This window comes from Aspergillus versicolor (assembly GCF_001890125.1).
Source record: "Aspergillus versicolor CBS 583.65 unplaced genomic scaffold ASPVEscaffold_5, whole genome shotgun sequence".
NCBI classification, from domain to species: Eukaryota; Fungi; Ascomycota; class Eurotiomycetes; order Eurotiales; family Aspergillaceae; genus Aspergillus; species Aspergillus versicolor.
The window spans coordinates 1,200,864-1,228,773 of record NW_024467528.1 but is presented as its reverse complement, the minus strand read 5'-3'; the positions used below and the strand labels follow the sequence as shown (position 1 = coordinate 1,228,773).

Here is a 27,910-nt window from a genome sequence, read left to right as displayed (position 1 = left end):
AGGAGCTGAGAAGGGGACTGGGCAGAAAAGACAAGTATAGGGCCAAAGCCACCGAGAAAAACCAAGGAAACAGGGGGCGAAAGAGGAGAGAGGGAGGCTAACTTGCTGGTGGCGGAGGAGAAGCCTCGATAGACAAGAAGTGGTGATGCAGTCCAGACGGGTTGGTTGACCTGAATTGGGTTCCACCGGGACAGTCAGCAGGGCCGACACAACAACTGTCGACAAACCGCTCGACACCAGCACAACTGCTCGAGATCCTGCAATTATGTATAACTATCGGGATCAGACAGATAATGTCATGCTAATAATGATCGGCTCCGGGACAATGGGCTGAATATACCTCAGCAGATGCATCATCGCTGCCTCATGAAACGGTGAGCACGGTGAGCACGTACCCAACAGGCCTTCTATTTGTCGACGCTGAGTCTCCGAGGTCTATGCTTGTCCTGTTTCCTTTTTTTTCGCAACAGCCCCTGGGGCCATGCGCCTCCGTATCACTGGTGGTTTTGATTCCACATGATCACTAGTTTCCGAATTCGAAGGACAGGTATGAAATCCAAGATCAAGAACGGGAGCCAGCAGGATTCATGCCGGGCAGACAGGGACTGGAACGGGCGAATGGCGGCTCTCTGGAAGCGCACCTGGGGTTGATGGTCGGATGATTGGTGGTCGGGGAAGATTGTCGTGATGCCGAAACCCACCCTCGTTGACTCTGTTCGCCCCCGCCCCGATGAGCTATATACGGGCCCCCCGGGAGTCCTCCGGAACTTGTCTTTGGAACCTAGACCTGATATATCTACCTGACCGGCTGTGTCCCATGGCTGCAATTCTCAGCCTTATTATCTGCAGAGAAAAACAAAAAAAAGACAAAGTGGAAGCCCCCCAAAGTCTTACTGGTACCACGACTTGCAGAGATCCTTGCATGATCTCTGATTTACTAGTATGAAGCGGATCAGTTGATTTCACCTACGGCTGAAGGATCGCCATGCATTTTGAGGCCGAACCCTCGATGCATCACGGAGCTACAGAGCTAAATATGCTGAAGAAGCGAAAGTTTTCAATGCAAGGGAGAAGCAAACAGAGGAAGGCTTTCAATTGATAGCTAGCATGGAGATGTAATCATTACCAATCGTGGGAAACTAACTAGTTGGTGTTACCGGGTGCAGTGTAGCCAGTGTCTGGCAGATACAGGTGTCGTTGCGCTCCTTTGTTTGTCAAGACTACCATCCTGATCACGCCGCCAGAGCTGCCATCCCATTTGATTGCCTCCTGCAGTGCACTTCGAACAAAGTTGATACCCTCTTCTTCCGTCATGTTCTCCTTCCAGTTCGCGTCACAGTAACCGTAGATGTAAGTCGAACCAGACCCGCCAATCGAATATGATTGCTTGTGTAGTGATCCGCCCAGAGGTATCGAATACACTTGGCCGCCATGCCGGGGATCGTAGCCCGCAATGATAATTCCGGCACTACAATTCGCGCATCAGCCAACCATTATCAATATCTAGAACCCCGTGTGAATTAGCCTACCTTAGCATGTCCTTGTTTTCATAACATAGCTCCTGGAACAGCGACGCAGCAACCTGAGTGCTCGGGGCCTCATTGTTGACAATGGCGTACATGTTGAGATGGTACGAAACAATGTCCGCCACGGCCTGTGTATCAGCGGCCGAACCGGATCGGCAACACCAGATGGTATCATGGACTTGTGTGAGCTTATCGGTGACTCGGTTGGCAATGTAAGCTCCGGTCGTTGTCCGACTGTCCGCGCCCAGTATAACACCGTCCTTGAAGTTTATCGCCATGCTAAACGAGGAATGGAGATATTAGTCAATCGGATATCGAAAGTTGCAGTAGACATCACTTACATTGATGTTCCTAGGCTAGAAGAAGAGATGTTAGATGCTGGTCATCATCAGACGATTGACGTTGAACGGAACTTACTTGACCTCTCCACTCTTCAGATGATTCATATCGATATGAATGCCATCTAGAATACGTGTTAATCACGGTGTATTACAGCGCAGATTTGTATAGCTTCTAACCTTCCCCGAGCATCCCCGTGAGACCGTGACCGACCATCCTGTTGGGTGAAGAGGAAAAGGCTCCGCGAGTAGACTTGTCGGGTATTAGAGGGTTTGAGTATTAGACAGGCGTATCTAATAAGGGCAGAGAAGAGAGAATGAGACGGAAATGTAGGGTGGAAGGTAGAATTGTGAGGTTGTAGGTTGATCAGAGCAGCTTCAGAGCTCAAGGCAGGCAAGCCTTACGTGGGCAAGCAAGCTGGAGCTGATTCCGCCAGGCGGTGAGCCCCGCCCCCACGCCCATTGGCCACACTTCCCGCCGTCTCCTCCCCGCAGCGTGAAAGCCTCCTGAGAGATTACACCAGTCCATGCGACTCCATCGGGCACTCACCATTCCATCTTGCATTTTCTGCACTTGCGGTCTTTACGTTCTGCATTAACTTGGTACTGGGTGTGGAATTGTGTGTTTGTCATTCAGCCTCAACCTGCTTCGCCCCTGCATCTCTTGTCATCTTGCATTGGTCTATTACTTCCCCTGCGACACTCCTGCTCAACATGTCGGAATCTCCGCCGCCCCCACCGTCGTGGAGTATAGGCAGTATGGCCAACAGTGCAGTCCAGTTTCTGCGTCTTCCGATGCTAGCATCGTCTGGCCTAGCTGTTGTTGCTAGTGGTCTCTTGTATTTCAAGCAAAAGTTCGTCCGTCTATATTGCCATCTTGATACAACCGCACATGGCGCTTGCCGGTGACTGACACATGTGCAGTGAGCTTATCTACCCGCGAAATATCCCTGCCGATGCACGCACAAGTGTCCCCAAACCTCGCCAGTTCGGCCTGGATGACTACGAGGAGCTCCAACTTCGCACGCCGGATGGCGAATCTTTGCATGCCTACTTCATTCGTGCTCCGCCCAAGCGATTGGACCAGAACCTTACCATCTTAATGTTCCATGGAAACGCAGGCAACGTGGGCCATCGCATTCCCATCGCGAAGGTCCTACAAGATTTCTTGGGATGTCATGTTCTGATGCTAGAGTATCGGGGCTATGGTTTATCCACTGGGGTGCCTGACGAGAACGGACTAAAAATTGACGCTCAGACAGCGCTCGATCACATTCGGCAAAGGGGGGAGACGGCGGACTCGCGGGTTATTGTATATGGCCAGAGTCTTGGAGGAGCTGTGGCGATCAACCTTGTCGCTGCCAACGAAGATAAGGGTAATATTGCCGGGTTGATTCTCGAAAACACCTTCCTTAGTATCCGGAAATTGATCCCAAGGTATGTTCTCAGCTTTTAAGATTATCCATTTTATAATATTGGTTTTGTATTAACTGGTACCAGCGTCTTTCCCCCGGCCCGATATCTTGCTCGATTCTGCCACCAGACATGGACGAGCGAGGAGGTTCTGCCAAAGATAACTCAGACCCCTGTGCTCTTTCTGAGCGGGTTAAAAGACGAAATTATACCGTGAGTACTGCTTAACTTCCCTGATTGTACGCGGGGCAAAATTAAACGAAGAAACTAACCTGGCCCAGACCATCGAACATGACACAGCTGTTTGCTATCTGCAACTCCAACCGCAAAGTATGGCGAACACTTCCAAACGGAGCACATAACGATAGTGTGGCCGAGCCTGGATACTTCGAGCATATCCATTCTTTTGTTACGGAAGAAATCCTCAAAAATTAACGAAATCTTCCTTTACCTTATGACTTACGAATGCGCTTCTTGACCGCGTCGACTTCCAAGGCCAAGCTGATACTTGCTTGGAACCTTGTACACCCTCGAATAAAGCTTACATTGCAAGCGCCAAGTTAATTCAGCCGACACCATTACACGAGCGGCTTAGCGACTTAATTTCTTACCCTCATGATTCCCTCTCCTGTACTTTATCATCAACATTACCAGATCCTTCGACGAGCATGTGCTCTATCTGGAAGCCGTGCGAGACTTGTTTTATTTGATTTCGCTGTCCATATTATTCACATTTCAGAGATCTCCCACATCTTCGTTCAAGCATTCATCATAATCTCAATCGCAGCCATACAGATGTGACATAGGTGCCGTTGAACGCATGATTGTTTTGAATTGGCGTTTCGGGTTTGAACTTGTCAATAAATTTAAGATGGTCTTTTTTCTCGGCTAATACTAGTATCTACCTACCGAGCTTATCGTGTATGAAGCAAGCCGAGATATTCTATCTTCATCTAGGTAGGATTAATGGATGCCAAAACAAAGAAAAAATGACAATGTTATACAATGCTAAAGTACACGAAATGATGGTATCCATCTCATTTACAGCTTCTCCGCTTCGGCCATCAGTTCTTCAATCTTGAAGTTCTGGACGTCACCTTGGGTAAACATGCGAAGCAGCTCACCCTTCCGCCCGCTCGCCTGCCCACCGAAATCGTAAAACCGCTGCACGCAGCTAACCAACCACGTAGCTTCAGAGGTAGACACTCCAGAATCAGGCATCACCTGGCCATGCATAAGGACCAACCCCTTGTCATCCGCAAGATCTAGATGGTGTGTGACTGTCGTATGCGGCTGGGCAAAAGAGCCGTGCAGTTTGTACGAAGCCAGAGGGGTAAAGATCACGGTAGATGTATGCGAGTTGACCGCTGTTGGTGTCGATGCAGGCGGGTGGAAGGCCCACTGCAAGAAGTGAATATCCGCGCCGTTCTTCTCATTGGATGCGGCGGCGTCCGCTTCGGGTGCTTGGGGGGTCTCGGTGGTGCGTGGCAGTGGGAGAATGAACTGCGGGTTCTGGCGGGCTGCAGATATGATGCGCTCGTAAGTTTCCAACGAGACAACAGCACAAATGGAATTGGGGTTTGAGGCGTGGCGGAGGCGCCACAGAGCTTCGATCTCTTTGGGAGGGAGGTCGCGGATTTTCTCGACGTCGAGGTAGGAGCTCAGGGGTTTGATGCCAGTTGACTTTGAGGCGGCTGCCACTTGGGACTGAGCGGTGGTTTGAGCAGACGGAGGAGGGGGAGGGGACTGAGGTGTTGCGGAGGGCGATGGTGGTTCGGGAGTCAAGATTGTTGATGCTTCGCGGCGCAGCTTATCGATCTTTTCCTGATGGGCTTCCTTCAGGGATTCGACGGATTGGAAACCCTCCCTGGAGTGTTGTTTAGCACTAGAGTTGATTGGGACCCCTAGTCACTGTTCCGACTTACTGTTGCGCCTTTTGATTGAGCTTCGATCGGTATTTCTCCAGGACCTGGTTGGGGTCGCGATGGGTCGCAAGGAAGCGGACATCATGGACTTGAGCCCATCGGCGCTGTTGTGAGCGGATGAAGGGAGTCCGGGTCCGCGCTAGGGACTGAAAAGCCGGGGATCTGATAGAGGCCATATTCGCTGGTGGGCAGGGTGGATTTGTCGAGATGCGAGACAGACTGAGGCTCCGGAGTTTAAGTCGGAACAAATTTGGTGGGTCGGCATAAGGCGTTATGTAATCGCCTCCCCGCAAATGCTTGAATCGGACAGGGCATTTCTGCACTGTTATCTCTGGGCACGAGCGCGTCGCATGGCTCCTCAAAACCCATGTATGGACTATGGGTGACATCCAAGAGCAGTTCTGTAGAAAAAGATTCCGTTGAGGCAATGCTTCCCTTGTGATGCGCCCAGCATAAACAGGATAGTGACTAAGCGAGTGAAACCGAAGTTAATGCATTCCACGTGGACTCCCCGATCTTCGAAGTGAAACTGAAAGGACGGCGTCAGGCCACTTTACTGCTTCTGCAAGGAAGATGAACAGCCATTACTTCCTCAAAATCACAATCCCAACAACTTTGCTACCTTCTTTCCTTTTGATGTTCTGATGTTTTGCAGCCCTCCTTACTAGCACCATTGTTTTCGCCCGGTGGTATGCGCGTTCTCCAGCATCATTCAATCTCGAGAATCGTGCCCCTTTCCTTTCATTAACCATGGCCAATCGCCAGATCACAAGGCGCATCTTGATAAGCGCTTCTATTTTAATCTTTTTCCTCTTCGTCCTGTTCATTCAACCCTATGGACCCCCTAGTCCAGCAGTCCGAGCTCCCGGCCACCTCGATAAAACCACACCTGTTCAGGATGATCTTAAGAAAGGGGACATTGTGATGCCCCGTCTAGGCAATGAGACAGCGAAGTAGGCAAATCCCATCCTCGCCTGAATCTTTAATATGAGCTGACAGCTTGGGAAACTAGAGCCGAATTAGGTCGCGCAACATGGAAGTACTTTCACACTATGCTCGCTCGTTATCCCGAAGAACCCACAGAAGAGCAACAAGAAACGCTCCACTCATACATCTACCTTTTCGCGCGACTATATCCATGGTATAGTGCCACCAGTCGCCCACCCCGCACGCTGAATGCTGACTACTAAACTAGCGGTGAATGCGCGTCGCACTTCCAACAACACCTGAAGAAATACCCCCCGCAGGTCTCTTCCCGTAATGCAGCTGCAGGATGGGGCTGCTTCATCCACAACGAAGTCAATTCCATGCTCGAAAAGCCAGAGTTCGACTGTACCAAGCTCGGCGATTTTTACGACTGCGGCTGCGCCGATGATGAAGACGAAAGCGGGGGAAATGACTCTGATAGTGGCAACAAGGCCACCCCTCGCGAAAGCAGCGATGGCGGTGATACTATCTCGCCTGTGGAGATATCCCGGGAACCGTCAGTGCACCCCCTTGCCTTTCTCTACTAACTTTAACTAATTGCGATTGAATCTAGTATCACTCGTGGAGGGTAGATATACGTGACACGGATTGAGTCGTGCATCCGTTCTCGCAGATACCTAGTACATTTCCACCATCATATCTCTCGCCATAAATATTCAACGCCGGTCGTTGAGTGTATAATAATCTCTATTCAATTTGCTCGGCCATTAGTAGCAACTGGGTTTGACAAAGGTTGCGGCGCTCGGAACTTCGGCCAGTCCCGAGGGGGAGGCCGAGAAATGTCCAACCCAATTCAGCGCGGGAATATGGAAGCCGAAACCCTACTGGATCAGCCATGGAAACCAGGATGATCCCTTTGTGAATGCCACACGAGTATGCATTCTTGTGCGCATGACTCCACTGGTGAGGGTTTATGGCTCTGTGACAGGCGCAGCTGACCCGATGCCAGAGAGGGTGTTGACTATTCAAGCTGATGATTTTGCCATTATGGGGGCAGCTGATAGGACGGAAGACCGACCTAGAAAAACCTACCTTTTAAGCTGTTGTAGTTTATGCACGACTTGTGAAATTCTACTTAAATACCCGATGGGACAGCCTCAGCGAGTACCATTTGAAAGAATACCTGACCTGAGTACCAACATAGTCGGAGTATGATACTGTTCACAGTCCTGAGCCAGAAAAGAACCAGACCGAGGCCAAAGCTAAACGTCAATCAACGCACGAAATGGTGCTATTATTAGTGTATACTAGGCGGAGTTCTTATCTCGCATTAAATGCTGCGCCGCAGATGCTTTGCCGCAAGACATTCATAGCGGCACAGACTGCCCCTCCATAAGCGCCGCACTAACAGCTACAAATGAGGGGCCCACTGCAACAAAGAGCCCGTCATCTGTCTTTGACCGTGCAATGTGCGCCAGTGCGAGTCTCCTGACAGGCTCACGCTTCTTTAACCTCTCGTGTGTGGAGGGAACGACACCCACCCTCCTCGAGATTGGGATCCGTTGATCGTCGCCTGCCTACGGAGTGACCCTGGTTCATCCTGAAGGCAATGCCTTGTTTCAAGTCTTGTGCGCAGGCCAATGGTGGTGATTACCGCCGTACTTTTGCAGCTTACAGGGGATTGACGAAACCGCCTGTTAATGTGAGAAAGTTGTTTGGAGTATTCAGGGGGCGAAGCGAAAGAGGAACATTTGTTTCATGGTTTCTCAGGAGACGGTTGCTGAGAGCTGAGAGGAGACGTGCGAAGATCTAAACATTACTTGGAGCGGCGGCGTAACCTGGGGGAGCCAGTCAGCGCCTGGTTTCCAAGGCAGACTCTGTGGACCCTGTTCGTCCACAACAGGAATAGCGTTGTCTACCCACCTTTTTTTCCCTTTGAATTTCCTCTCGGTTTTTTTGAACGCGCCAGAAGAGATTCCAACACGAAGAGCGCAAATCGAGAGGCAAACTCAAAAGGGGTTGTCGCCTGTGCTAGAATTTAATCGCTGACACCCCAAGGTTGTTGCGCAGCCTCCTTCAGTTTTCTATTCGCCCTTCTGTCTCCTGTTGCCTGCTAGGTTGACATTGTCGCTCTGTCAACAAACGCAATTCCAACGCTTTTTGCGCCCCCTTCTCGTTTGCGCGAAGGATTTCAGCTCTGATTGCGGGGTCGCGCTTCTATCAAGCCCTCTGCTACCAGTTTCAGAGGGGCTATTTCCTTCACTCAGTCACTCAGTCCTACTCAGTGCCTTGTCACATCGTGGGGTTTTTGTCAATATGGTCTCATTTTCATGCGAGGTGAGTCGAGCCTCGTCCTTGGGTACCGGACCACAGGTCGCTTGTGTGAATATTATTGGAACGAAGTGCTAAAATCTTATTCTCTTAGGGGTGCGGTGATGTTCTCACCAAGAAGAAGCTTGACTCCCATCGCAACCAATGCCGTGGAGCGAGCTTTACCTGCATTGATTGTATGGTCCACTTCCAGGGGACACAGTATAAATCGCATACGGTACGGAATGCCCTTTTTATTTGATATTGTTGGAGAATACGGTGTTGGTATCTCGGACCGTTGGTTGACCTGATTCGCCTACTCGGTGTGATGCGCATGATGGCGCTGGGCCTATCGAGAGGCGGCGATATAAGGGCAACGAATCGTTTTCCTTGTATGGTGTGGAACTAACTTTAGTCTTTTTAGTCATGTATGAGCGAGGCTCAGAAATACCAAGGAGCACTCTATAAAGAGAAGCCGGCCAAGAATCAACGGAAAGGAAACAACAACGACAATAGAAACGGCAACAAGAACGATAACAAACCCGCGAAGCCGAATACTCCCCATCGTGCCCCGTACGTGGAAGATGCTCCCGATTCGCAAACCAACCTTGTTCCGCCTGCTCCGAACCCCCCTACTCCAAGCGAAGACAAACAAGCGCCGACAAATGGCGGTGCCAAGGTCAATGTCTTCGATTTCATGGTTGATGACAAGACGCCAAATGCGTCCAAGGTCTCTCTTGTGCACCCGAAAGAGCAGATGAAGATGAAGGACCACGCGCCTTCGGTTTTCGAACCTCAAGCGTCTGCGAGCAGTAACGCCGATGATGAGGATGAAGGCAAAAACTACGATGTCGCTTACGAGGAACATGGTTTCTCTTACGGTTCTGGCCCCATCGAGCCGCCAACCTATCCAAACAACAAGAATGCTGCTATATCGATGGAGTTCATGACGCCGGCGCCGAAGAAAAAGAAGGACCGGCGGGGAGAGAGAAAGCAATCGCCTCCGACTTTAACTGCGACTACTAGTGAGAAGAAGCGAAAGCGCCGCATTGACGACCATGATATCAATGACGCAGATACTCCTATGCTCGAGGCTCCATCTAGCGTGTTGAACCACCCAGGAACGCCGATGCTCAACCATTCTGGACTGACAGGGGGGCTCGACCGTATGCTTCGGTCACCTTCTTTAGACGATGAAGACGCTTCGGACAACCCGCGCCGACGATACCAGGACCCTTCGTCGCCTCTCAAGCGCACCCGCCGTGACGAAAAGGAAAGCCACGATACGGGTCTCGGTATCTCGATCAAAAACCGAGCCGAGCGCTTGGTCTCATCGATGTTTGCTGGCTCCAGCGTGTCCGGAAGCAGTGTTGCTGGTAATGAGAACGAGCCTCGCAAGTCCAAGAAGACTCACAAGATTCGCAACGCCCCAAGCGACCATGGTGCTCCCTCCGACGCCGGTAAATCCAAGCGCAAGATTAGTGCGCAAATGGAAGGGGAACGCCCGGTGCGGCGTATCAAGAAACTCGAGTATCCCGAGCGTTCGTACTCCCCACGAGAGGACGGTCGCGAGATGATCGTTTACCGACAGGAGAATCACCCAGACGAGATCCAGCAAGAGATGGCTGCGCACTTCTTGTCCTTAGTGACCAAGGGACCTGAGAGCTCCCGAGGTTTCTCAATCAATAAGGTTCTCAAGCGATTCCACAAAGACTTTACAGACGAGTTCGATGGCGATCGCGGACGAGATCAAGGCCGAAGCCGCGCAGACCGCGAACGGAGAGCAGATGATGAGAAGGATCTATGGCGCACGCTGCGTCTGAAGCAGAATGACCGAGGCGAAATTGTGTTGTTTTTCTAATTTTCTAATTTTTTCCTAATATTTCTTGATGTATAATGTTTGCATGGGTTGGTTATTTTGAAGTTACCATCCTTTTCCTCCAGTTGAGGAACCGCATAGCGATGATAGTTACGATATTTTCTACTTGGATTTGCCAATGAATATACATATTATTATCTTTCATCAAGCTTGGTTTCCCTCGTATAACTTGGTATGCGCAGGTCCCACTATGAGTAATAGTGACTCGCACAGTGATTATGAGTCACGGCCAAGCAACGCCGTTACTGAGCAGGAGGCGACTGGATGGAGATCGTCATCAGTCGCTTGACTCGCTTCATTGTTGAGCCTGTTAAATAATAACCAGTATTATGTGAGACAGTGATGTAGGACCGTAGCCACAGTAAATACAGAATCCTCTAGTCTTTACAAACAAACGGCCGAGCCACAGTTGAACTCTCGCCACACTCTTAATAAGACTCGCAGACTGCCCGCTCATTCACTTCACAACTTTGATCTTCCGTCCTTTTCTGTTCGCCCAGGGAATTTCTCTTCGCCTCAGGCGTTTTCATTTCTTTCTCTTTTTGTTTTCTTTATTCCCTTCCTTCTTTCGTATTATCCCGCTAGCTGTGCCGTGCATGACTGCAACTGCAAGTTTGCAGTCCCGGATCCCAAATTTCATGACCACCCAGATTATGTCAAGCTCGGCCACGCCCGCTGCGGACAGTAATGCTCCGCGGGCTCCTAGATCTTTCAGACGTGGACACCGAGGCCGGAGGGGTAATGCCAATCGACGACCACAGGGACAACCACAGACACAGTCTTCGGATGCGCAACCACAACCGCAAAGCCAGCCTGTAGAGCAGGCTCCGGAATCGCAACTGCCGCCGCCGACCTTGTCCTCATCCCAGAACACAACACAGCCGGGCGATGCCCCGAATTCGAATGCGACGAACCAGCCGCGGTCACGGCGAGGCCCGAGACGAGGACGCCGAGGGGGTCGAGGTGGGAACACAGCGGCGGACGGAGGAAGTCAACGGCAAGATCGGGTGCGGGGCGGCGACCAGCAACAGCTGGGAGCTGCTAGGCGGGCATTCCAGGGGCGATTGACGAAGTCGCAGCAGAATTCGGAGGACGATACACAAGAAGGCGGCCAGGATGTGGAAGATCCAGGGTTGAACGCCGATGCGCCGGTGTTTGTCCCTGGGTCTGTTCCCCCGACTACAAATGGCGAGTCATCGTCATTGAAGACGACTACTGCACCAGCACCGGCAGGGAAAGGGAAAGGGAAAGCGAAGAACCCTCGTCCCCGTGCGCCAAAAGTGACTACAAAATCGGAGGCCGATGATATTGTTACACGAATTCATGAAGATATTGCGCATAATCTTTACGAATGCCCGATTTGCACGATTGAGATTGGAAGAAAATCGCGCGTGTGGTCTTGCGGGCTCTGCTGGACTGTTTTTCATTTGAATTGTGTTAAGAAGTGGTCGAAGAACGAGGGCGCCGCGGCGCAGGATGCCGCGAGAAGGCGGGGCGAGGAAGGAGAGTCCAGTGGACCTCGTGCTTGGAGATGTCCCGGCTGCAATCTTGCCCAAGAGGTGTTTCCTACAAGCTACGCTTGCTGGTGTGAGAAAGAGGTTGATCCGCGCCCACTTCCTGGTCTCCCGCCTCATTCGTGTGGACAGACTTGTTCGCGGAAGCGCAAGGGCTGTCCGCACCCCTGTGATGCGACGTGCCATGCCGGACCATGTTCACCATGTACGGCGATGGGCCCTACTCAAGACTGTTTCTGCGGCAGGAACTCATCTACGAAGCGTTGCCAAGATACCGACTACGAGCATGGCTGGAGCTGTGGCGAGGTCTGCGGTGACCTTCTACCCTGCGGCGAACACACCTGCACTCGGCCTTGTCACGAAGGGCTTTGCGGAGCCTGTGAAGTAAAAATCGACGCAAGATGTTACTGTGGCAAAGTGCAGACTGAGATGCTTTGTAGCTCCAAGGACGAAGAGCTGGAAAGTGAACTGCAGCAGGAGGATGGGGAAACTGAGGAATGGACAGGCAGCTTCAGCTGCGGAGACGTCTGTAGCCGTCCATATGATTGCGGTGTTCACTTTTGCGAGAAAGGATGTCACGCCCAGGATTCTCAAAAGGCTCATTGCCCGAGGTCTCCAGACGTAGTATCACATTGCCCTTGCGGGAAGACACCGTTGGTTGATATTCCAGGATATACCCCTCGGACATCGTGCGAGGATCCTATATCTAATTGTCTGGAAGCATGCGGTAAGACCTTAGCGTGTGGACATGGGTGCAAAAAGATCTGTCATACTGGCTCCTGTGGTCCCTGCTTGCAGAAGGTCGAGATAGAGTGCCGTTGCGGACGCAACTCGTTCAATAGCGTTTGCCACCAAGGTACAATCGAGCCTCCTCAGTGTTTCCGAGTCTGCAATTCGACCTTACACTGTGGGAGACACGCATGTGCCGAACGGTGTTGCCCTGGCGAACAAAAGGCGATTGAGCGCCAGGCGCTGCGACGAAAACTCAAGTCTCGTTTGCGCCCTAGCGACGAGGATGTGGAGGCCGAACATATTTGTACCCGGGTTTGTGGCCGCAAGCTGAAATGCGGACGGCATACGTGCCCGGAAATTTGTCACAAGGGTCCATGCAATACTTGCAGGGAAGCAATTTTCGAAGAGATACCTTGCAACTGCGGTCGATCGATTTTGTACCCACCTTTGCCTTGTGGAACGCAGCCTCCACCGTGCTCATTCCCTTGCGAACGTCCTAAGGCATGCGGCCATCCTCAGACTTCGCATAATTGCCATACGGACGATGAGTCTTGTCCAAAGTGCCCGTTTTTAACAGAGAAGATATGCCTCTGTGGCAAACGGACGCTGAAGAACCAGCCCTGCTGGCTAGCAGATGCACGGTGCGGGCAGATTTGCGGTGAACCGCTCAAATGCGGCTCCCACTTCTGCCAGAAGAACTGCCACCGGCCAGGCGAATGCGAAGACGCTTCCCAGCCTTGCCAACAGGCATGTGGGAAGACGAAGACGCTTTGCGGCCATCCATGTACAGATGCGTGCCATGCTCCATACCCCTGTCCCGAGAAGACTCCCTGCGCATCCACGGTCACGGTAACATGTGGCTGTGGACGACTCCGCCAGGACCGTCGATGTAACGCGGCGAAAGCCGTGGCATCAAAGGGACAGCTACAGCAACCGCAGAGGCTACCTGCCGTCACTCCACTATCATGCGATGAGGAGTGTGGACGTTTAGAGCGGAATCGCTCTCTAGCAGCCGCACTAGGGGTCGATATTAACCCGTCGAACACGCTCGCGCAAAACAGCCTCTCGTCGACAAACCTCCCATACTCGTCCGAAACTCTCGACATGTACGTCCAGCTCTCATCCACATCCCCATTATCAACCCTGCAGTCGCACGAAGCAACCCTCCATTCTCTCGCCACCGACACAACAAAACGCTCCATACGCACTCAGCCCGCGAAATCTTCACTCCGAGCCTTCGTCCATTCCCTCGCGTCAGACTATGGCTTCTCAAGCGAGAGCTTCGACCCAGAACCCCACAGGCACGTCTTCGTCCTCAAACCCACGACCTGGACCCCTCCAGCCTTCGGTTTAGGCAATGGAGTCTCAATTGGCATCGCAGGCATGAGTGTATCCGAATGCGTGAAACTTCGTGAACGTCACAGGGCTAAGGAACGCGAAGCCCAGCGTCTCGCAGCCGCAGAAGTCAAAGCTCAGCGAGAAGCAGCTAAGGCGCAAGCCCTTGGGTCACCCGAATCAGGCGGGTGGGCTCAGGTTGCTGCGTCGAAGCGTAGTAATGGGATTACCGGCAGTGCCAGAAGCACTCCTCCATCTCGCACGGGGAGTGGATTGTCGGGATCGCTGTATTCGGCTCTTGCGTTGAACGATGATGGGAGTAACTTGAGGAAGGAGAAACTCGTTTTGAGATCCGGCGTTGGTGCGTCAAGACAGGCGCGCGGTACGCCTCCGCCGGCTGAAGTGGCTGATAGCTGGGAAGAGGAGGTTGAAAAAGAGGAAAAGGAAGAGGAGCAACGGTCGAAGGAGACTGATGATAATGTCGGGGAGACAGAGACTAAGGCGGGGGGGACCTTTGGGGTTGACAGGGACCTTGAGAATGTGCCTGCTGCTACTATTTCTGGAGAGCAGGCTGCGAACGACGCCATGAACAGCTCATGATTTTCCGTTATATTTTCTTGCATGACTTTTTTTTTTTCTCTCTTATTTTCTTGTTATTATTTCCGATATCATGTTCGTTCATGCTCGTGTTGTGTTTAGCATAGCGAGCCTGAAGTGTGTACTTACGACATGTCATGGGCGGCGCAACGGGTTAAAAAAAAAAAGCAAAAGAGTATAGATTATTCGACGTTAATCGGGACATGTACTGGCCAGAATACTTTTAGTAATATGTGCTGTGCTTCTTGTAGTTAAGTGGCTACATAGGAGTCCAATCTCTAGCTGGCTTTTCTTTCCGACCCCGAGTCATTAGCCCTAACCAGGGATATGGATGCGGCCAGGGTGCCTACTACTTTTACCAGTAAAGACAAAGAAGGAAAACGTCCGCGTCTCTTAATATTTTCACCTCGGCAGTTAATTCGGAAAGTATTTGGCCCAAGCCCAGCACTTCAGATATCTGCCAAGTTAAGGCACCTTAGCCTGACCAATCCATATCACCGCATCGCACCCATAACTTGCCCCCGATCCTCTCCCTCTCTTCCTCTGTCTCTTCCAATCACAATTCCACCACGTTGATGCGCTTGTTATCCCCTTCAACAAACCGTATTCTCGGGGAGACAGTACTGAATCCTCGGATCGAAGCCGCAGCACTACATGAGAGATCCCGTTAGTCTACACTACCACACCTACATTCTCTTTTTCAAGATACATACAACAGGCAGATCTTTAGGGCAATCAGCTTCAGATTCACACCGGATACCTGGGTCTTCAGCCGCGGTGGCGGTGGTGAGGGTGAGTGTAGCGAGGAAGGTGAGGATGGAAATTGTAGAAATGAACTTCATTTTGGCAATATTTATCTTTCCTGAGATAGCCAATTGTGAGAGAAAGTATGGAACGAGTGAAGGAAATAAGAAAGGGGTGGAGGGGGGGGAATTGGGTTAAAATATATCCAGCCCTACTTGGAATGAGGGGAGAGATGTAAGATTCGACAGTTCAGTTCAGCTCCAGGCGGACAAGCTTGGGGGTAAGCAATAAGCATAAAACAGTGTTTTATGGTCTTGGCTTAGCTTAAGGCATCTTGTCTCTGTTTCGTTTGTTCTTCATGAGAAGCAGGCAGCCTGACACGGTCAACGAAGGATGAAACGGATCATCCTTAAGGGGCAAATGGCCCCATGGATGATCTCGTATTCCTCGGGGAATCAGCTGCAATGTCTCACTTGCACGGGGACCAGCCCTGATTTTTTGTGGGGGATTTGCACCAGCCACCTGCATTCCGTCCTCGTTTACTCTTTCGTTTTGCTGGGATTCGTCGGCGGGTGCAGTTGATGACGTCGGATTCTGCAGAGAAATGAACCCTGCCATATTGCTGCTTATATACAGAGGACTCCGGAATGCGAGGGCACAATCATGGATACGGATACGAGGTGGTCTATCCAATTGTAATTGTTGTATCTCAATTCTTCGATGCCAGCAGTCAGCACAATCCCTCTCGCAAGCTCACAGCTGTACGCCGGACTCTACCCATTCAATATGCAAGACTCAAGCCCTGCCAACGCCTTTCGATAAACTCGGCGGCCGATCCTTCTCCTCCCTTCCCCAGTCACTCTCTCTCCCCCCAAGAACCAATTCCAACGTCCATCCCTCCGTGAAGAACTCATGCCCAATCCAACTCTTTGTATACGCCTCCCCATTCACCTTCGCACTCTGGATATAAATGTCCTTGTAATGAGGATCAAAGTTCACGCTCTTCACCGTCGCCGTCTGATTCGTCTGCGGACTCGTAATGCTCACCTCCTCAAAGTACGGTGCTGTGATAAGATACACGTTCTGACCGGGGTTTGGGAAGAGACCCAGCATTGAAAAGACGGTGAAGGCTCCCATGGCACCCGAGTCGTCGTTCCCTGGTAGTCCCGAGGTAGAGGTATTGAATCGCGAGGGGATGTACCCGTGCACACGTTCGGACGAGAGGCCCGGCCGCCCGGCGTAGTGGTATTGGTAGACCGTCAAGAAGACGGGCTCATTACCCAGATCCGCGAGGCCGGATTCGTGGAAGAAGTCGAGGCGCTTAACGAAGGCGTCCTCGCCGCCGAGGGTCTCGATTAGGGAGGCCATGTCGTGGGGGACGTAGCTGGTCGTTGGTTAGCTGGTTGGATTGCATTGGCCAATATTGGCAAGGGCGGCGACTTACAATTGGTATTCCCAGACGCTAGACTCGAATGTTTCAGACGGATTATCTGTAAGCGAGCACCAGGAGGCAAGAGCGCTGCAGGCGATGGGATCCTGGTATCCCCATGTCCCGTTCAAGAATTTAGGCTGAAAAAAGCCCACAAACCCGCTGTCTGTACCATTGATGTCAGAAGTCTGATCCGGATTGTATAAGTTTTTCCAATTATCTGCTCGCGCGAGGTACGTCGTATATCCGTCTTCTCCTAAAGCTTTCCCAACAGTCGATACGCAGAAGTCATTGTATGAGTACTCCACCGTCCGCGAGATACTGCGAGAGTTCGTCCCGAACCCCAAGTAATCGAAGTCGAGATAAGGTATATAGTTCAGGCGTTTCCAGCTCTGGAGCCCTCCACGGCCCTCATATGACCACTCCAACGGCTCGTTCTCGGCATCGTTGACCATGGCCTTGTATGCCAGAGACCAGTCTATGCCAGTAAGGTTCTTGACGTACGCATCCGCAAGGACAACATCAGCATTTGATCCGCCCTGCGTCCAGCCCTTGCACAAGCTCATCCGGCAGTCTGGTAGCCAGCCTTCATGCTTATACGTATCCAAAAGACTGCGAACCATGCGCGACTGCGCTTCAGGGTCAATGATCGTAAGAAGCGGGTGCTGCACTCTGAAGGAGTCCCATATACTAGTCACGTCGTGAGTAGGTACGTACTACAGGCAGAATCCAACCCCTAAGAAGAAAAACACACTCACCAATAAAACGAATCAAAATACGGCTCGTCACTCTCCCAAAGCGGATTCTCGCCCGTCATATCCTGCGGATCAAGCATGTTGCGATAAATCCCGCTCCAGAAACTCCTCTGTAGCTCTTCATCCGCTCCTCCAGGCTTGATCGATACAGGGCTCAGCTTCTCCCTCCACGCTTCTTCAGCCTCGCCCCTCAACCGCTTGAAATCCTCCAGTGGTTTTGGAATTCCCTTCTCTGCATTCTCGCACGCCTGCTCGTTGCTTATATAACTCATCCCAACGCGCGCCGTAACTTCCAAATCCCCGTCACCCTTCGGCCGATTGAACCTGATGAATCCACCACCCTGTACGTAGAACAAATTGAACCCTCTCGTCACATACAGCTCCTGGACTTCCGTGCCGGCACGGTCATTCACCCAAACCCCGCTATCGCGGATGTCAGCACCATAGAAGTCCACGCAGGTATACGACCTGTAGGACCCAGCACCAAAGGACGGCAGGAACGTCCCATTGGCGAGTATCCTGCCACTGCCGGCATCAACAGAGACAGAAGCATTTTGCCGACTATCCCATAGATCCGTTAAATCGAGCAAAACCAACGGACTCCCCTCAGCACCAGCACCGGAAGAGGGGAAAGTAAACTGAAACAACGCCGCACGCTCCGAAACCGTCATCTCTGCCTTAATCCCACCCCTTACCAACTCAACCCCAAAATACCCCGGGCGAGCCACAACCGAGTCATTGAGATAAGGACTGGCCCTCTTGCTCTTGTCGAAGACACAATTATTCAGCTCCCCGTCCGCGCATATTTGCGGGAATAGAGGGAAATTGCCTAGTGAAGGGTTCCCGCCTGTGCCTGAGTCGTGTAGCGCTGAGAAGCCTGTCACGTTGCTTCCGTCTGTCGCGAAGCCGGCGGTGTTTTGGCCGTTAACGTCGGCAACGGCTTTGGCCAGACCGTAGGGGAGTGAGGCGCCTGTGAAGACGTTTCCACCGTCTGTGGAGCCTATTAGGGGGTTTATGTAGCTGAGAATGTCGGGTTTGGAGTTGGGAGACTGGGCTTGGGTGAGCCCTAAGATGGTGAGGATGAGCGATGTTGGGATATGCATGGTTGGCGGGAGTGTGGCATTGGGGTAGCCACACAGAGGAACAGCCTTGAAGTCAAGCACCAGAGCACGAGGAACTCGAAGATAAACAATACTGGGAGTAGACGAATGTTGAGACGCAAGGCACGTGCCGGATCGCCAGGATCTGCATTCCTGCGAATGTAAACAAGCGGGGTTGGTGACATCGTCTATACTAGTATCACCACTAGTAGAGTCGCACAGAAAGGTACGATCTGGGTTAGGAGTCCTCCAGAACTACGAATCCAACAACTAATCGTTCTTCCGGCATTTCAAAACCCCATATCCCAGCAACTGTTCCTTGCAGTGGGCTGCATTCAGTGTCCTCTCCATAACGCACTGTAAATCTCCGCTGAGGGATATCGATTTCTTGACCGTCCATGAGACCTATGTCGGCCCTTGCAGGTGTGGTGACACCAAGTAAATGACTCCGAGCCTCACCGTTGCTTTCTTTCCTGCAATACATCTATGTCTGCGTCAGTATATATCCATTAGATCAAGTAAAGCTAGAGAACACCCACAACCATCCCGGAGAGGCACTCCGACTCAGTCAATAATTCGACCTTCTCGATCTTTCCATCGGCCTCAAATATCAAGGAATGCGGAGTTCGATGCGGCGATATGCTCCCTATATCCCCGCAACAACCGGATAGATATGTAAATGTCAACCCTGTGATACGATCCGGGTTGTCACCGCCATGGTACGCGGTTATAGAGAAGCTTGTCCGTTGTAGTACGTCCCTCCCATAGGGCTCGTTGTGGAGCAGGCCACGGGCGTGCCTCAAGGATTTGTCTTGGATCCCGACATGTAAGTTTCCCTTTAGAGGGGTTTGCGACTCGAGACAACGCGTGGGAAATCCCAGGCATTGTTAAAAACCCAAACGAGAGTCGACTAGATTGAAACCAAAAAATCAATAGCCTATACCAACGAATATTATGGGACAATTGTCACTAACCAATTCTTCAAGGCAATTTTCCTGAGACCGCACGGCAATAAGCTCGTCTGTTGATAAGGGGAGCTCATCCGGAAAAGATGCAGTCCGCAGCGAAGTCGATATCAAAACGCGTACCACGCGGCCCAAGTAGCATCTCTCGCTGAAGGATTCTCTGTCTTTTGGTAGCCATACGGTGATTTCGCTGATAATCTCCCCTTCTTGAAACCTCGTCGAGCCACTCTCAAAGAGCCATTGGCCAGCAATTGAAGGACGTGAGCTATCATAGTAATCAAACCATAATCCAGATATCTCGCCTGGATGTCGGGGGCGGTCCAAATGCCCGCGAGAGAATCGTATACGACTGACTGATTGCATGTCTGCAGAAGTATAAGCTCTACAACCATTTGATGCTTCGCCAATCAGGTAAGAACCCAGGGATGAGGCTAAGCTTGCGGGCACTGAACTTGGGGCTGCGAGGTCTTCCTGTTGTATAGGCATGCCAGATTGGGACGTAGGACTCGAGGTCCGCGTGAGCATTCTTGAAACTGCTCCGACGGTCCAAAGGCGCAATTATCTGGTCCAGAGAATTGATGAACCCGACACCGCTAAGAGCGGCACCGTCCGAGGTCGTACCATTGTTGCCTTGCGCTGCTGATCATTAGCCATTATCGGGCATGCTGGGGTCCTAGATAGGAGGCCATACCAACACGGAGTTGTTGATACCATTCCAGATCTTCAGCTAGCACAGCTCCGGGCGCGGCAGAAGTGCGGCTAATATGGACGCCGCATATCACACAAAAGTGAAGCATTGGAGGAAGTCCTCTGATGTCTGATTAGCTCAACGAGGCCTCATATGCCGGTATATGAGACGACCGTCCTTCAGATCGATATTCTTTAAAAGAGAAAAGCGAACATCTGTAATAATAATTAAGTATACAGATGGTATAAGTTTAACGAGGATCCGAAAACTTCGTACTTGGGAGAGATGGAGGAAATACGAAGGCTGAGGATAGTAAAGAAGCGCGCTGTGTCATGTGGCTCGCATCAACAATTTGAATGGCTTTTGCATTTGCTTTTGTTTTACAAAGCAGAATAAAATAGTAGCTTCTAATTCTGGTATAATAAGCACTAAAATGATAGAGGCAAAAATTTGGTATAATTAAACTAAGTAGCCAAGGAGATTCTTTTCGCATTATAGATGGGACCGATTATTATGTCCCGTCAGTAGTCGGCCGAAAGATTCATATCCATATCCCCATTCCACTGCACTGTCTTATGATGATGTGCACCAATGCACCTGAGACATTTGTTTTAAATAAATAGTTATATATCTGTATATATACAAACGAAGCCCGGCGCACCCAACTAGAGGATGGTACCCTTGTTCTGCTTCTTGTCGACATTGAAGTTTCGCCACACAGCGACGCAAGGGAAACCCAAGACAAGAAGGCAAGTGGACGCGATGGCACCATACATCTGGCTCTGACCCCAGGCGTAGTTGACGGCGTTGCGACGATCCGAGCCAAGGGGGTACAGGACCTGTTTGAGGTAGCCATCGATATTGATTTGGAAGGCTTGGTCCTTGAGGTTGTCGGGCAGGGCGGATTCGAGGGCCTTGGTGAAGGTGTTATTATAGATGGCAGCACCGACGGCTTGGCCGATGGCACCACCGAGGCTGGAGAAGAGACCGAGGAAGGAAAGCATCATGGGAACACCTTCTCTGTCGGCGGAAGCCATGACGGCCATGTCCTCGCCGATGACGAGGGTGCCACCTCCGAAGGCGATGAAGATCTGGCACATGATAATGTAGCCGACGCCTTCATTTTCGCCGCGGAAGTGGATCATCAGGCCGGAGCCCAGGAAGAGGAGAGGCAGGCCGAAGAGAAGACAGGCATACTTGAAGTGCTTGGTGTAGCGGATGTAGATTCCGAAGAGCACACCCCAGAAACAGGATCCGACGTTGTAGATGTTGAACACGTACCCGGCCATCGTGACACTAAGGTTGTAGACGACCATCAAGAAACTGGTAAAGTACAGATCCCAGCAGTAGAAGGAGAAGAATGCCAAGGCAGCCATGCAGCAGGCCCCCAGCACGCTGCGCTGCTTCAAGAGCTCGTATCGAATAAACTGGACACGGGCGCCCCACTTCTCCCATGCGGCAAAGACGAAAAGGAGGCAGAATCCGATCACCACCATGGCGATGAAGGTGGCGCTGTTGTATGTGGCTGATCCACCCGATGCCAAGCTGAAGGGAAGAAGCAAGAGGACCCAAGCAGCTATCAGCAGAAAAGCGCCCATCACTACAACAGTTAGCAAGTCCGACGGGCCGAAAAGTTAAACTGGGTCATGAACATACGGTCAAACTCATGAGTGTAATGAATAATGGACTGAATAACGGTGCGGCCACTCGCTTCCTTTTTGTATAGACCCATTTTTTCAGCCTTTTTCTGGTAAAACTTGAATACGATGGCAAGGGGTGCAAAGGCGACAGTGTTAACAATAGCAAAAGTGCCGTAACCCCACCGCCAGGTAGCGTTATCGATGAAAGATTGGCCAGCAAGAGGACCAGCGAAAGCAGTGCAAATAAAAGGGGTTTGGGAGAAGGCGAAAGTGAAGGCACGGTTGCGCAGGCCGGAGGTATCGGCGATAAAGACGTCCATGATGAGGAACAGCGCACTGTAACCAACTTGGAACAGGACGTATCCAGCCGCATATGAATCGGGGTTGTTGCAAGCAGCGAGGATGATCAAACCGACAGTGTGAACGCCAAGGAAAACCAGGAAACCTTCGGCACGACCCCAGATATTAAGAATCTTCGCGATCGGTAACTTGAGCACACCTCCAATAATACTTGCCAGGATATTCGCCGTCGCCACCTGGGGGGCGCTCTGGAAGTTGGAGAACGCGTTGGGTTGTACGGAGCCGGAGACAGACGACGTAAGAGCCAGCAAGAAGAAGCACACCCAGATCCTGGAACCAAACCATGTAAGCCAAGTGAAAAACAAAAAAAGAAAATAAAGGCTGGTGAAGATGAGACTCACCAGGCGTAACTCGCGTAGACAGCCTGCTTGGGCCAGACCAAGGTCGTAGCCTCGGCCTTTTGCACACCTAAGTGAGCATTTTGAGTGATCTGGTCCGGGTTCTGCTCGACTTCCTTCTCGTTCTGAGCAAACAGACTGAGATCGGACGATTCGCCGTCCTGTACGACACGCTCCTGAGGGCTCTGGGGTCCCTTGGGCTCCGTGGGGTTCGACTCATCCGCACGGTCGCGGGAAGTGAACTTGTCCAGCTTATCCAGAATGGCCATGGTGAAAGGGGTCGTGTTCAAGACGAACTCGACCAACACTCACAAGGGCGGAAGGAAGGGGAAGAGGAGGAGCAACAGGAGCAAGATAAGAGAGGAGCGGCCATCCGGGAGGGCCGGTGTCGCGTCTATATAGGCAAGGGACTTGAGACAGCAGCGAGGACGGGGGCGGAATGCAACTGGAGAATTTCTTTTTCCCTGGCGTGGATTCAGTGCGGCATGATGGAGCCTTGCCAGCCAATGACATTGTGCTCTGATCAGATAAGCCATGGACAGGCCTGCTTTTCGATCAGATAAGTTCTGATCACTCGCTCAGTCAACACCCAGTCCCACGCCTGCTCGGCTACAATTGGCCCAGAGACGTCGCAATGTCCTTCGAAGGTTTTTCTTTTTCGTCTTCTCGCCCACTGTGGACCCCCCGACAATGTCATGATGGAATTGGCATCCTCATTATCCCAAATGACCCTATGTTACAGACTTACAAGGATGCACAGTTGCACCTGCATGGGAGGATGCAGGGATTACAAAGTCCGGTCAACCCACGACTCTCGCACAGGCTGAACAACCAGGGCTGAAACAACCAGTCTCTCCTTTTCCAGCTCGCGATTCCACGACCGACAAGTCACGGGTGTTGGCGATGCACCTACGAGGTTTTCCGCGCGTGGGGGGAGGGGATCAGACTTCAACACCACGTTTCCAAGAGAGCTAATTAGCTGTTGGCGTTCCTCTTGGGTCCCGTCGAGATCATATGGTTCGTCCTTGGCATGACTGGCAGCACTGGCTCACCCACTACCGACCTGGCATGGGTTGACACGCTGAAAACGTTTGCCGCGAGAATCGCGCCCCGGTGCTCGACCTGAATATAGAAGCAAACCGAGACCCAACACAATGCTCGGCAACCAGGCGAATCACCTAGTATGGACTGGTTGCGACTTCGGAATTATTGCTCTCGACTCTGTCTCAGTCTCCCGCTCAAAGGTCTCGGGTTTGTCCGGATGTCGATAAAAAGCAATAACCGTAGCGTGGCATGTTCTCCGTAAAAAATTTCCAGATGGCTAGGCCCTTCTTTGATCCTTCCCAACAGCTTGGTTCCCTGGGCCAATGTGATTGGTATGGGGATTACGAGAAATTTTCTCTTGTTGCGTCGAAACTCGAACGACTCTTAGCAGCGCAGCGATATCGGTGGCCGTTGCTGAAGTGTCGCACGCTCGTACGGTCGTCGGTCGCACCGAAACTCTCCGCTAGTGAATCCGCGGTCGGGCGCGGGAGTGGCACAATCAGATAATTTTAAAATTATCTCAACCTAATCACTCAGCCGCGACATCCCACCCAAGGTTCTTCATCCCATCCAAGGGATCATCCATTCTATCAATGCTTGTGCGGTCAGCACAGCAAATAACATCGTAGACGACTAGGAATCGTCCTATTAATGTGTCACCCATTGCATTGCGGGAATCAGCCTGCTTACCTGGAGCGGCAGCCCCGATGGCGCTACTGCACCTGCACTGATCCGTCGGCGGGTGAGACTAGCGCTGCGTTCGCCGATAGTTCATATAAACTAAAAAGTGGCAAGTCGTTTTTTAATTTAGGACAAGGTGTGGCCGAGGTCTGAGTTCACAGCTTGAAGACGGGGGGGGAAAGTAAAATAAAAAAGAATAATCGTGCCTCCAACGAGAATCGAACTCGTGCTTGCGGATTGCAACTCTTTTAGATAGGAATCGTCATGTTATGAGACCGCCGTCCTAACCACTAGACCATGGAGACATTGCTGGCGATTCGCCGTTCGACCAGACTTTATAGTCATGTGCTAGGGTTCATCTATCTGATACCCTAATTTAGAAATAGGCAGTTACATATACATACATATTAATGCAGGCTACTCCGTACACAGTCAATTAATGATTCACCAGGAGTACACCGAACCCCTTATGTGGCCAGTACGGAGTACAATATTAGTCATGCACTCCGCAGCACCAGTGGACCTCCGCGGAAATGAACAGTCTATATACATTTACCCTTTCCCTCCCAATCAAAGCCTAGAAACAATAAATCCCCTAGAGAACTGATTCGAAGAACCTAAAATGCCCCCGCCGGAGATATACCCAGGCTTATACAAGATCCTCACAGCCCGTCGTGGTAAAGTCAGGGGGATGTCCTTCTGCAGGGCGATCGACTCGCCCCATCGGGTTGTCGATCGACATACCACACCCTGGAGATCGTGCGCACTCACGGGTTCACGAGCCGTGCAGGCATGATCTTCAACCAAGGATCAGATCACGGATCCGCGATCACTGCAATCTGCATGGAACACGTTCTTATATCATCTACTTACACGGTTACACCGTACTCCCAACTCGGAATCCACATTCCGTTGGCAGTCATCCACCTGGCCCTGGTCCTGGCTGGTCCTGGACTGCCGTGTGCCGCGTGCCGCGGGCATGGCCGAGTACCTGCATAGACACTCGACAATGTATGCTAAGACCATGGTTCATTGTATATGCAATCGCACAGAGCACTCTGCGTCTCATGCTGTTACTCCCAATCTTGTCCCTGGCCTTGACTCCATCCCTGCCTCGTTGCAAAGGCTTACCTGCGTGATAAAGGAAGGTAAGCAACCAGGCAACGTCTATCGGGGAGATCCCCAAGAAAACTCACCGGAGCCTAGTCAAAAAAATGCTATACTAATTTTACAATATAAACTCTATATTATTTCCTCTTCTGTATTAGAACAAACCGGCGAGATAAGCTTTAAAAGGCAACCAGAACTCTGGAAATTGCACTGGGGCCCTTGTAGTTGTAGATATTAGTACTAGCTTTTGAGCTCCTTCGATCCACAGATTCCACGGCGCTAGACGGACTCCAGAATCCGAAATAATAAATAATAAATAATAGTAGTCAAATAACCTACGCCGGATAGAACATGACGAACCAGCTTTCGATTAGCGTATTGCGATTGGCGGTGATCATTTTCTTCCTTGCCCCGTTCTCGGTACTTAGCCGAGTCTCCTCATACCGAGCACGCAGCAAGTCGGCTCTGACAGCCGGATGCGGATGCGATGCGGCTGTGTGAGTACCTACTAACACTATGCACTTTCGGTGAGTGCTCCGTACATGCCTAGGCAGTAAAGCCTGACCTCGGAATATGATCTACGCAGTGTTCAAGTCGAATTCGCATTCTGACTAGCGCGCTTATTGCTCACGGTTTGCGAGTCGTGCACGCAATTGAGCGTGGAATAGGGGAGTGAATCATGAAGTGTAGTGGAGATCACTACATTGTCTATCGTTGTACACTGTACACTATGTAACTAGCCGTCTGTGTGTTCAGAGCCAGCCCAGGCCGCGGAGCAGCATATTCTATCTATATACATAAAAGTAGGATATGTAGGGACAAAGAGAAAGAGAAACAGGGTTGTATCATATAAATCAATCCGCTGTCAAGAAGAGTATTCAAAGGGTTGACATGAATCCGCTCATAGAACTCATCACCAAGATTGGGTATATCCTGCAATAACCAGAAGAGAAAAGGAAATAGAGAATGGGAGTATCAAAATAGGGCATTGAGGAAGGGACAAATAAAACCGTTTGAGGGGCCAATTCTGGACCAACGAGAACCGCCGAACATAAATCAATGAGGGTGTCGAAGATGGGGCATCAATTAAACCACATATATGTAGGTATAAGAAAAGTGTGACATGAAAGAGAAGAATGGCCGGTTCGAAGCGTGGTCGGAACCGGAAATTAGAAATCGGATCGTAGAAGGTGAAATAATAGTTCCGTCATTATCTTCCCCATCTCCTCGCTGTGGGTGACATCTTGCCGGCCGGATCCAGCGATTCTTGACTTCCCCGACCGCTGGCATCCCCGCTGGAAGGATACGCGGGTTCAGATGTGATTTCGATCGTGGTGTGCTGGTACACCTTGCCCATGGGGGCCAGCTCAACACCACCGCCCTTGATAATATCCTCCGTTGAGCCGTCACGACTCTGGTCGTCTTCGTCTGGCCCGTTGTATGTACGAATAGCGCTGATATCCGTCCGCATAAGCTTCGGATCCGTGGTGCTATTGAGGTTTTGCCCCCGACTCTTGCTGCTGGGGAACTTGTTATAGCTCCGATCAGCACTGGGCTCGGATTCGATGATGAGATTTTTGCGGGTGAGCGTATAGAGTAGGACGTCGACAAGACCAGAGCTTGTAATCAGCGCACCGGAAACGCAGAAATACACGATGCTTGGGGTTTCGCCTCGTGCGGTTGCCATTCTTCCTGCTGCCAGGGGGAGGGACAAAACAATGTAAGCGACTGGGTATATAACCATGTATCCGACAACTCGACGAAGGCGTTTCAGACTCTCAATATGACTGCTCCCCAAGATAGCAGACTGCTTGATACGTCGACGAAGTTGAAACCATAGGACAGCGTATAGGGTAATCGTGCCAAACTCGGCGAAGAAGATCCAAACATAGTGTGTCCAAAGACGTATGCCTTCATAATCTTCGCTAATCCAACACTGATCTAAGTTAGCCAGGGAAACAAACATTATGGAAACCGAACTTACCCAAGCCCCGGCGGGTACGAAGACATCAGCTCCATGGGATGCAAGCGGGATGATGACAAGAACTGCAACAAAAACCCAAAGGCCAACCACGATGATAACGAACGTTCGATAGCTCAGCTTTCTACCCAAGGCCACAATGTAGAAGGTATGGAAGGCGATGGCGAGCACGAAGATTCCACTTGCTGGGTCTCCGACCTGGAGCCACAACCCTTGGAGGAAGCAGGCAGCTGTCCTAGCTTCTACTTTGTTTTCCGCATACCACTTTGCACAGATCAAGAAAGCGAGAGACTGTTGAATATCCGCAATGACCAGGTTGTAGATGAGAATAATATACTGATTGTAACCGATATATCGCTGGTAGTTGCCGCGCCAGAAGACGAGTCGGTAGGTAACAAACGAGATCAACATCAAGGTGGCAACGGTGGAGAGAATGGCCATGACGAAGACAGCTATCAGGCCTTTACGGTGGTCGTTGGGGAGCGGATCGATAGTGAGTTCCCCTGTATCATGTTCCGTATAGGCCAACCGCGGTAAGAGGGCATGGAGGCCCTCTTGGCCACCATTGGTAAACAACAT

The 27,910-nt window shown here is 51.2% G+C and overlaps 10 protein-coding genes and 1 non-coding gene across 11 annotated transcripts; 4 read left to right on the top strand and 7 right to left on the bottom strand.

Annotated features, from left to right (window-relative positions):
- Positions 1-979: 979 nt before the first annotated feature.
- On the bottom strand, positions 980-2,248 carry pre3 (proteasome core particle subunit beta 1). The gene is made up of 5 exons (XM_040812482.1): positions 2,045-2,248; positions 1,944-1,989; positions 1,868-1,882; positions 1,530-1,805; positions 980-1,468 (listed from the first exon to the last, which is right to left on the bottom strand). The coding sequence occupies exons 1-5, from the start codon at positions 2,079-2,081 to the stop codon at positions 1,144-1,146; spliced, it is 699 nt and encodes a 232-aa protein (XP_040668277.1). The 5' UTR covers positions 2,082-2,248; the 3' UTR covers positions 980-1,143.
- A 134-nt stretch (positions 2,249-2,382) lies between these two features.
- ASPVEDRAFT_678375 (alpha/beta hydrolase) lies at positions 2,383-3,802 on the top strand. Its single transcript, XM_040815966.1, has 4 exons — positions 2,383-2,718; positions 2,789-3,301; positions 3,365-3,490; positions 3,559-3,802. Exons 1-4 carry the CDS (start codon positions 2,579-2,581, stop codon positions 3,710-3,712), a joined length of 933 nt encoding a protein of 310 aa, XP_040668276.1. The 5' UTR covers positions 2,383-2,578; the 3' UTR covers positions 3,713-3,802.
- Positions 3,803-4,318: 516 nt separating this feature from the next.
- Positions 4,319-5,378, bottom strand: ASPVEDRAFT_132684 (ATP11 family protein; the record flags this gene model as incomplete). The annotated part of the gene is made up of 2 exons (XM_040806947.1): positions 4,319-5,144; positions 5,203-5,378. The coding sequence occupies 2 exons, from the start codon at positions 5,376-5,378 to the stop codon at positions 4,319-4,321; spliced, it is 1,002 nt and encodes a 333-aa protein (XP_040668275.1).
- A 394-nt stretch (positions 5,379-5,772) lies between these two features.
- Positions 5,773-6,931, top strand: ASPVEDRAFT_678451 (flavin-linked sulfhydryl oxidase ERV2). Its single transcript, XM_040815967.1, has 4 exons — positions 5,773-6,155; positions 6,215-6,343; positions 6,398-6,685; positions 6,743-6,931. Exons 1-4 carry the CDS (start codon positions 5,953-5,955, stop codon positions 6,759-6,761), a joined length of 639 nt encoding a protein of 212 aa, XP_040668274.1. The 5' UTR covers positions 5,773-5,952; the 3' UTR covers positions 6,762-6,931.
- A 1,514-nt stretch (positions 6,932-8,445) lies between these two features.
- ASPVEDRAFT_131955 (LYAR-type C2HC zinc finger protein) lies at positions 8,446-10,300 on the top strand (the record flags this gene model as incomplete). Its single annotated transcript, XM_040806875.1, has 3 exons — positions 8,446-8,466; positions 8,555-8,677; positions 8,864-10,300. The coding sequence occupies 3 exons, from the start codon at positions 8,446-8,448 to the stop codon at positions 10,298-10,300; spliced, it is 1,581 nt and encodes a 526-aa protein (XP_040668273.1).
- A 356-nt stretch (positions 10,301-10,656) lies between these two features.
- On the top strand, positions 10,657-14,797 carry ASPVEDRAFT_41994 (putative NF-X1 finger transcription factor). The gene has a single exon (XM_040812481.1). The coding sequence runs from the start codon at positions 10,915-10,917 to the stop codon at positions 14,497-14,499; it is 3,585 nt and encodes a 1,194-aa protein (XP_040668272.1). The 5' UTR covers positions 10,657-10,914; the 3' UTR covers positions 14,500-14,797.
- A 1,083-nt stretch (positions 14,798-15,880) lies between these two features.
- On the bottom strand, positions 15,881-18,746 carry ASPVEDRAFT_169132 (GH92 family glycosyl hydrolase). Its single transcript, XM_040808681.1, has 3 exons — positions 17,428-18,746; positions 16,685-17,359; positions 15,881-16,624 (listed from the first exon to the last, which is right to left on the bottom strand). Exons 1-3 carry the CDS (start codon positions 18,525-18,527, stop codon positions 16,036-16,038), a joined length of 2,364 nt encoding a protein of 787 aa, XP_040668271.1. The 5' UTR covers positions 18,528-18,746; the 3' UTR covers positions 15,881-16,035.
- A 469-nt stretch (positions 18,747-19,215) lies between these two features.
- On the bottom strand, positions 19,216-20,236 carry ASPVEDRAFT_678273 (uncharacterized protein). Its single transcript, XM_040815965.1, has 3 exons — positions 20,181-20,236; positions 19,499-20,125; positions 19,216-19,434 (listed from the first exon to the last, which is right to left on the bottom strand). Exons 2-3 carry the CDS (start codon positions 20,012-20,014, stop codon positions 19,363-19,365), a joined length of 588 nt encoding a protein of 195 aa, XP_040668270.1. The 5' UTR covers positions 20,015-20,125; positions 20,181-20,236; the 3' UTR covers positions 19,216-19,362.
- Positions 20,237-20,842: 606 nt separating this feature from the next.
- On the bottom strand, positions 20,843-22,784 carry sit2 (putative siderochrome-iron transporter; the record flags this gene model as incomplete). Its single annotated transcript, XM_040806970.1, has 3 exons — positions 20,843-21,777; positions 21,834-22,447; positions 22,519-22,784. The coding sequence occupies 3 exons, from the start codon at positions 22,782-22,784 to the stop codon at positions 20,843-20,845; spliced, it is 1,815 nt and encodes a 604-aa protein (XP_040668269.1).
- A 1,659-nt stretch (positions 22,785-24,443) lies between these two features.
- Positions 24,444-24,545, bottom strand: ASPVEDRAFT_t79. Its single transcript has one exon. It is a non-coding gene; the product is annotated as a tRNA-Met (tRNA).
- A 2,015-nt stretch (positions 24,546-26,560) lies between these two features.
- Positions 26,561-27,910, bottom strand: gprC (the record flags this gene model as incomplete). Its single annotated transcript, XM_040806830.1, has 2 exons — positions 26,561-27,286; positions 27,335-27,910. 2 exons carry the CDS (start codon positions 27,908-27,910, stop codon positions 26,561-26,563), a joined length of 1,302 nt encoding a protein of 433 aa, XP_040668268.1.

Excerpts from the sequence above, each read along its gene's own strand:
- pre3 (XM_040812482.1), bottom strand. The coding sequence starts at position 2,081 with ATGGTCGGTCACGGTCTCACGGGGATGCTCGGGGAAG. Across the intron at positions 1,990-2,044 it reads CACGGGGATGCTCGGGGAAG|ATGGCATTCATATCGATATG; the intron begins GTTAGAAGCTAT and ends CACGTATTCTAG. Across the intron at positions 1,469-1,529 it reads GAAAACAAGGACATGCTAAG|TGCCGGAATTATCATTGCGG; the intron begins GTAGGCTAATTC and ends CGCGAATTGTAG.
- ASPVEDRAFT_678375 (XM_040815966.1), top strand. The coding sequence starts at position 2,579 with ATGTCGGAATCTCCGCCGCCCCCACCGTCGTGGAGTATAGGCAGTATG. Across the intron at positions 2,719-2,788 it reads CTCTTGTATTTCAAGCAAAA|TGAGCTTATCTACCCGCGAA; the intron begins GTTCGTCCGTCT and ends ACACATGTGCAG. Across the intron at positions 3,302-3,364 it reads ATCCGGAAATTGATCCCAAG|CGTCTTTCCCCCGGCCCGAT; the intron begins GTATGTTCTCAG and ends AACTGGTACCAG.
- ASPVEDRAFT_678451 (XM_040815967.1), top strand. The coding sequence starts at position 5,953 with ATGGCCAATCGCCAGATCACAAGGCGCATCTTGATAAGCGCTTCTATT. Across the intron at positions 6,156-6,214 it reads CTAGGCAATGAGACAGCGAA|AGCCGAATTAGGTCGCGCAA; the intron begins GTAGGCAAATCC and ends TTGGGAAACTAG. Across the intron at positions 6,344-6,397 it reads TTCGCGCGACTATATCCATG|CGGTGAATGCGCGTCGCACT; the intron begins GTATAGTGCCAC and ends CTACTAAACTAG.
- ASPVEDRAFT_41994 (XM_040812481.1), top strand. The coding sequence starts at position 10,915 with ATGACTGCAACTGCAAGTTTGCAGTCCCGGATCCCAAATTTCATGACC.
- ASPVEDRAFT_169132 (XM_040808681.1), bottom strand. The coding sequence starts at position 18,527 with ATGCATATCCCAACATCGCTCATCCTCACCATCTTAGGGCTCACCCAA. Across the intron at positions 17,360-17,427 it reads TATTTTGATTCGTTTTATTG|TATATGGGACTCCTTCAGAG; the intron begins GTGAGTGTGTTT and ends CGACGTGACTAG. Across the intron at positions 16,625-16,684 it reads AGCGTCTGGGAATACCAATT|CTACGTCCCCCACGACATGG; the intron begins GTAAGTCGCCGC and ends ACCAACGACCAG.
- ASPVEDRAFT_678273 (XM_040815965.1), bottom strand. The coding sequence starts at position 20,014 with ATGCTCACGCGGACCTCGAGTCCTACGTCCCAATCTGGCATGCCTATA. Across the intron at positions 19,435-19,498 it reads AAAATTGCCTTGAAGAATTG|TCGACTCTCGTTTGGGTTTT; the intron begins GTTAGTGACAAT and ends GTTTCAATCTAG.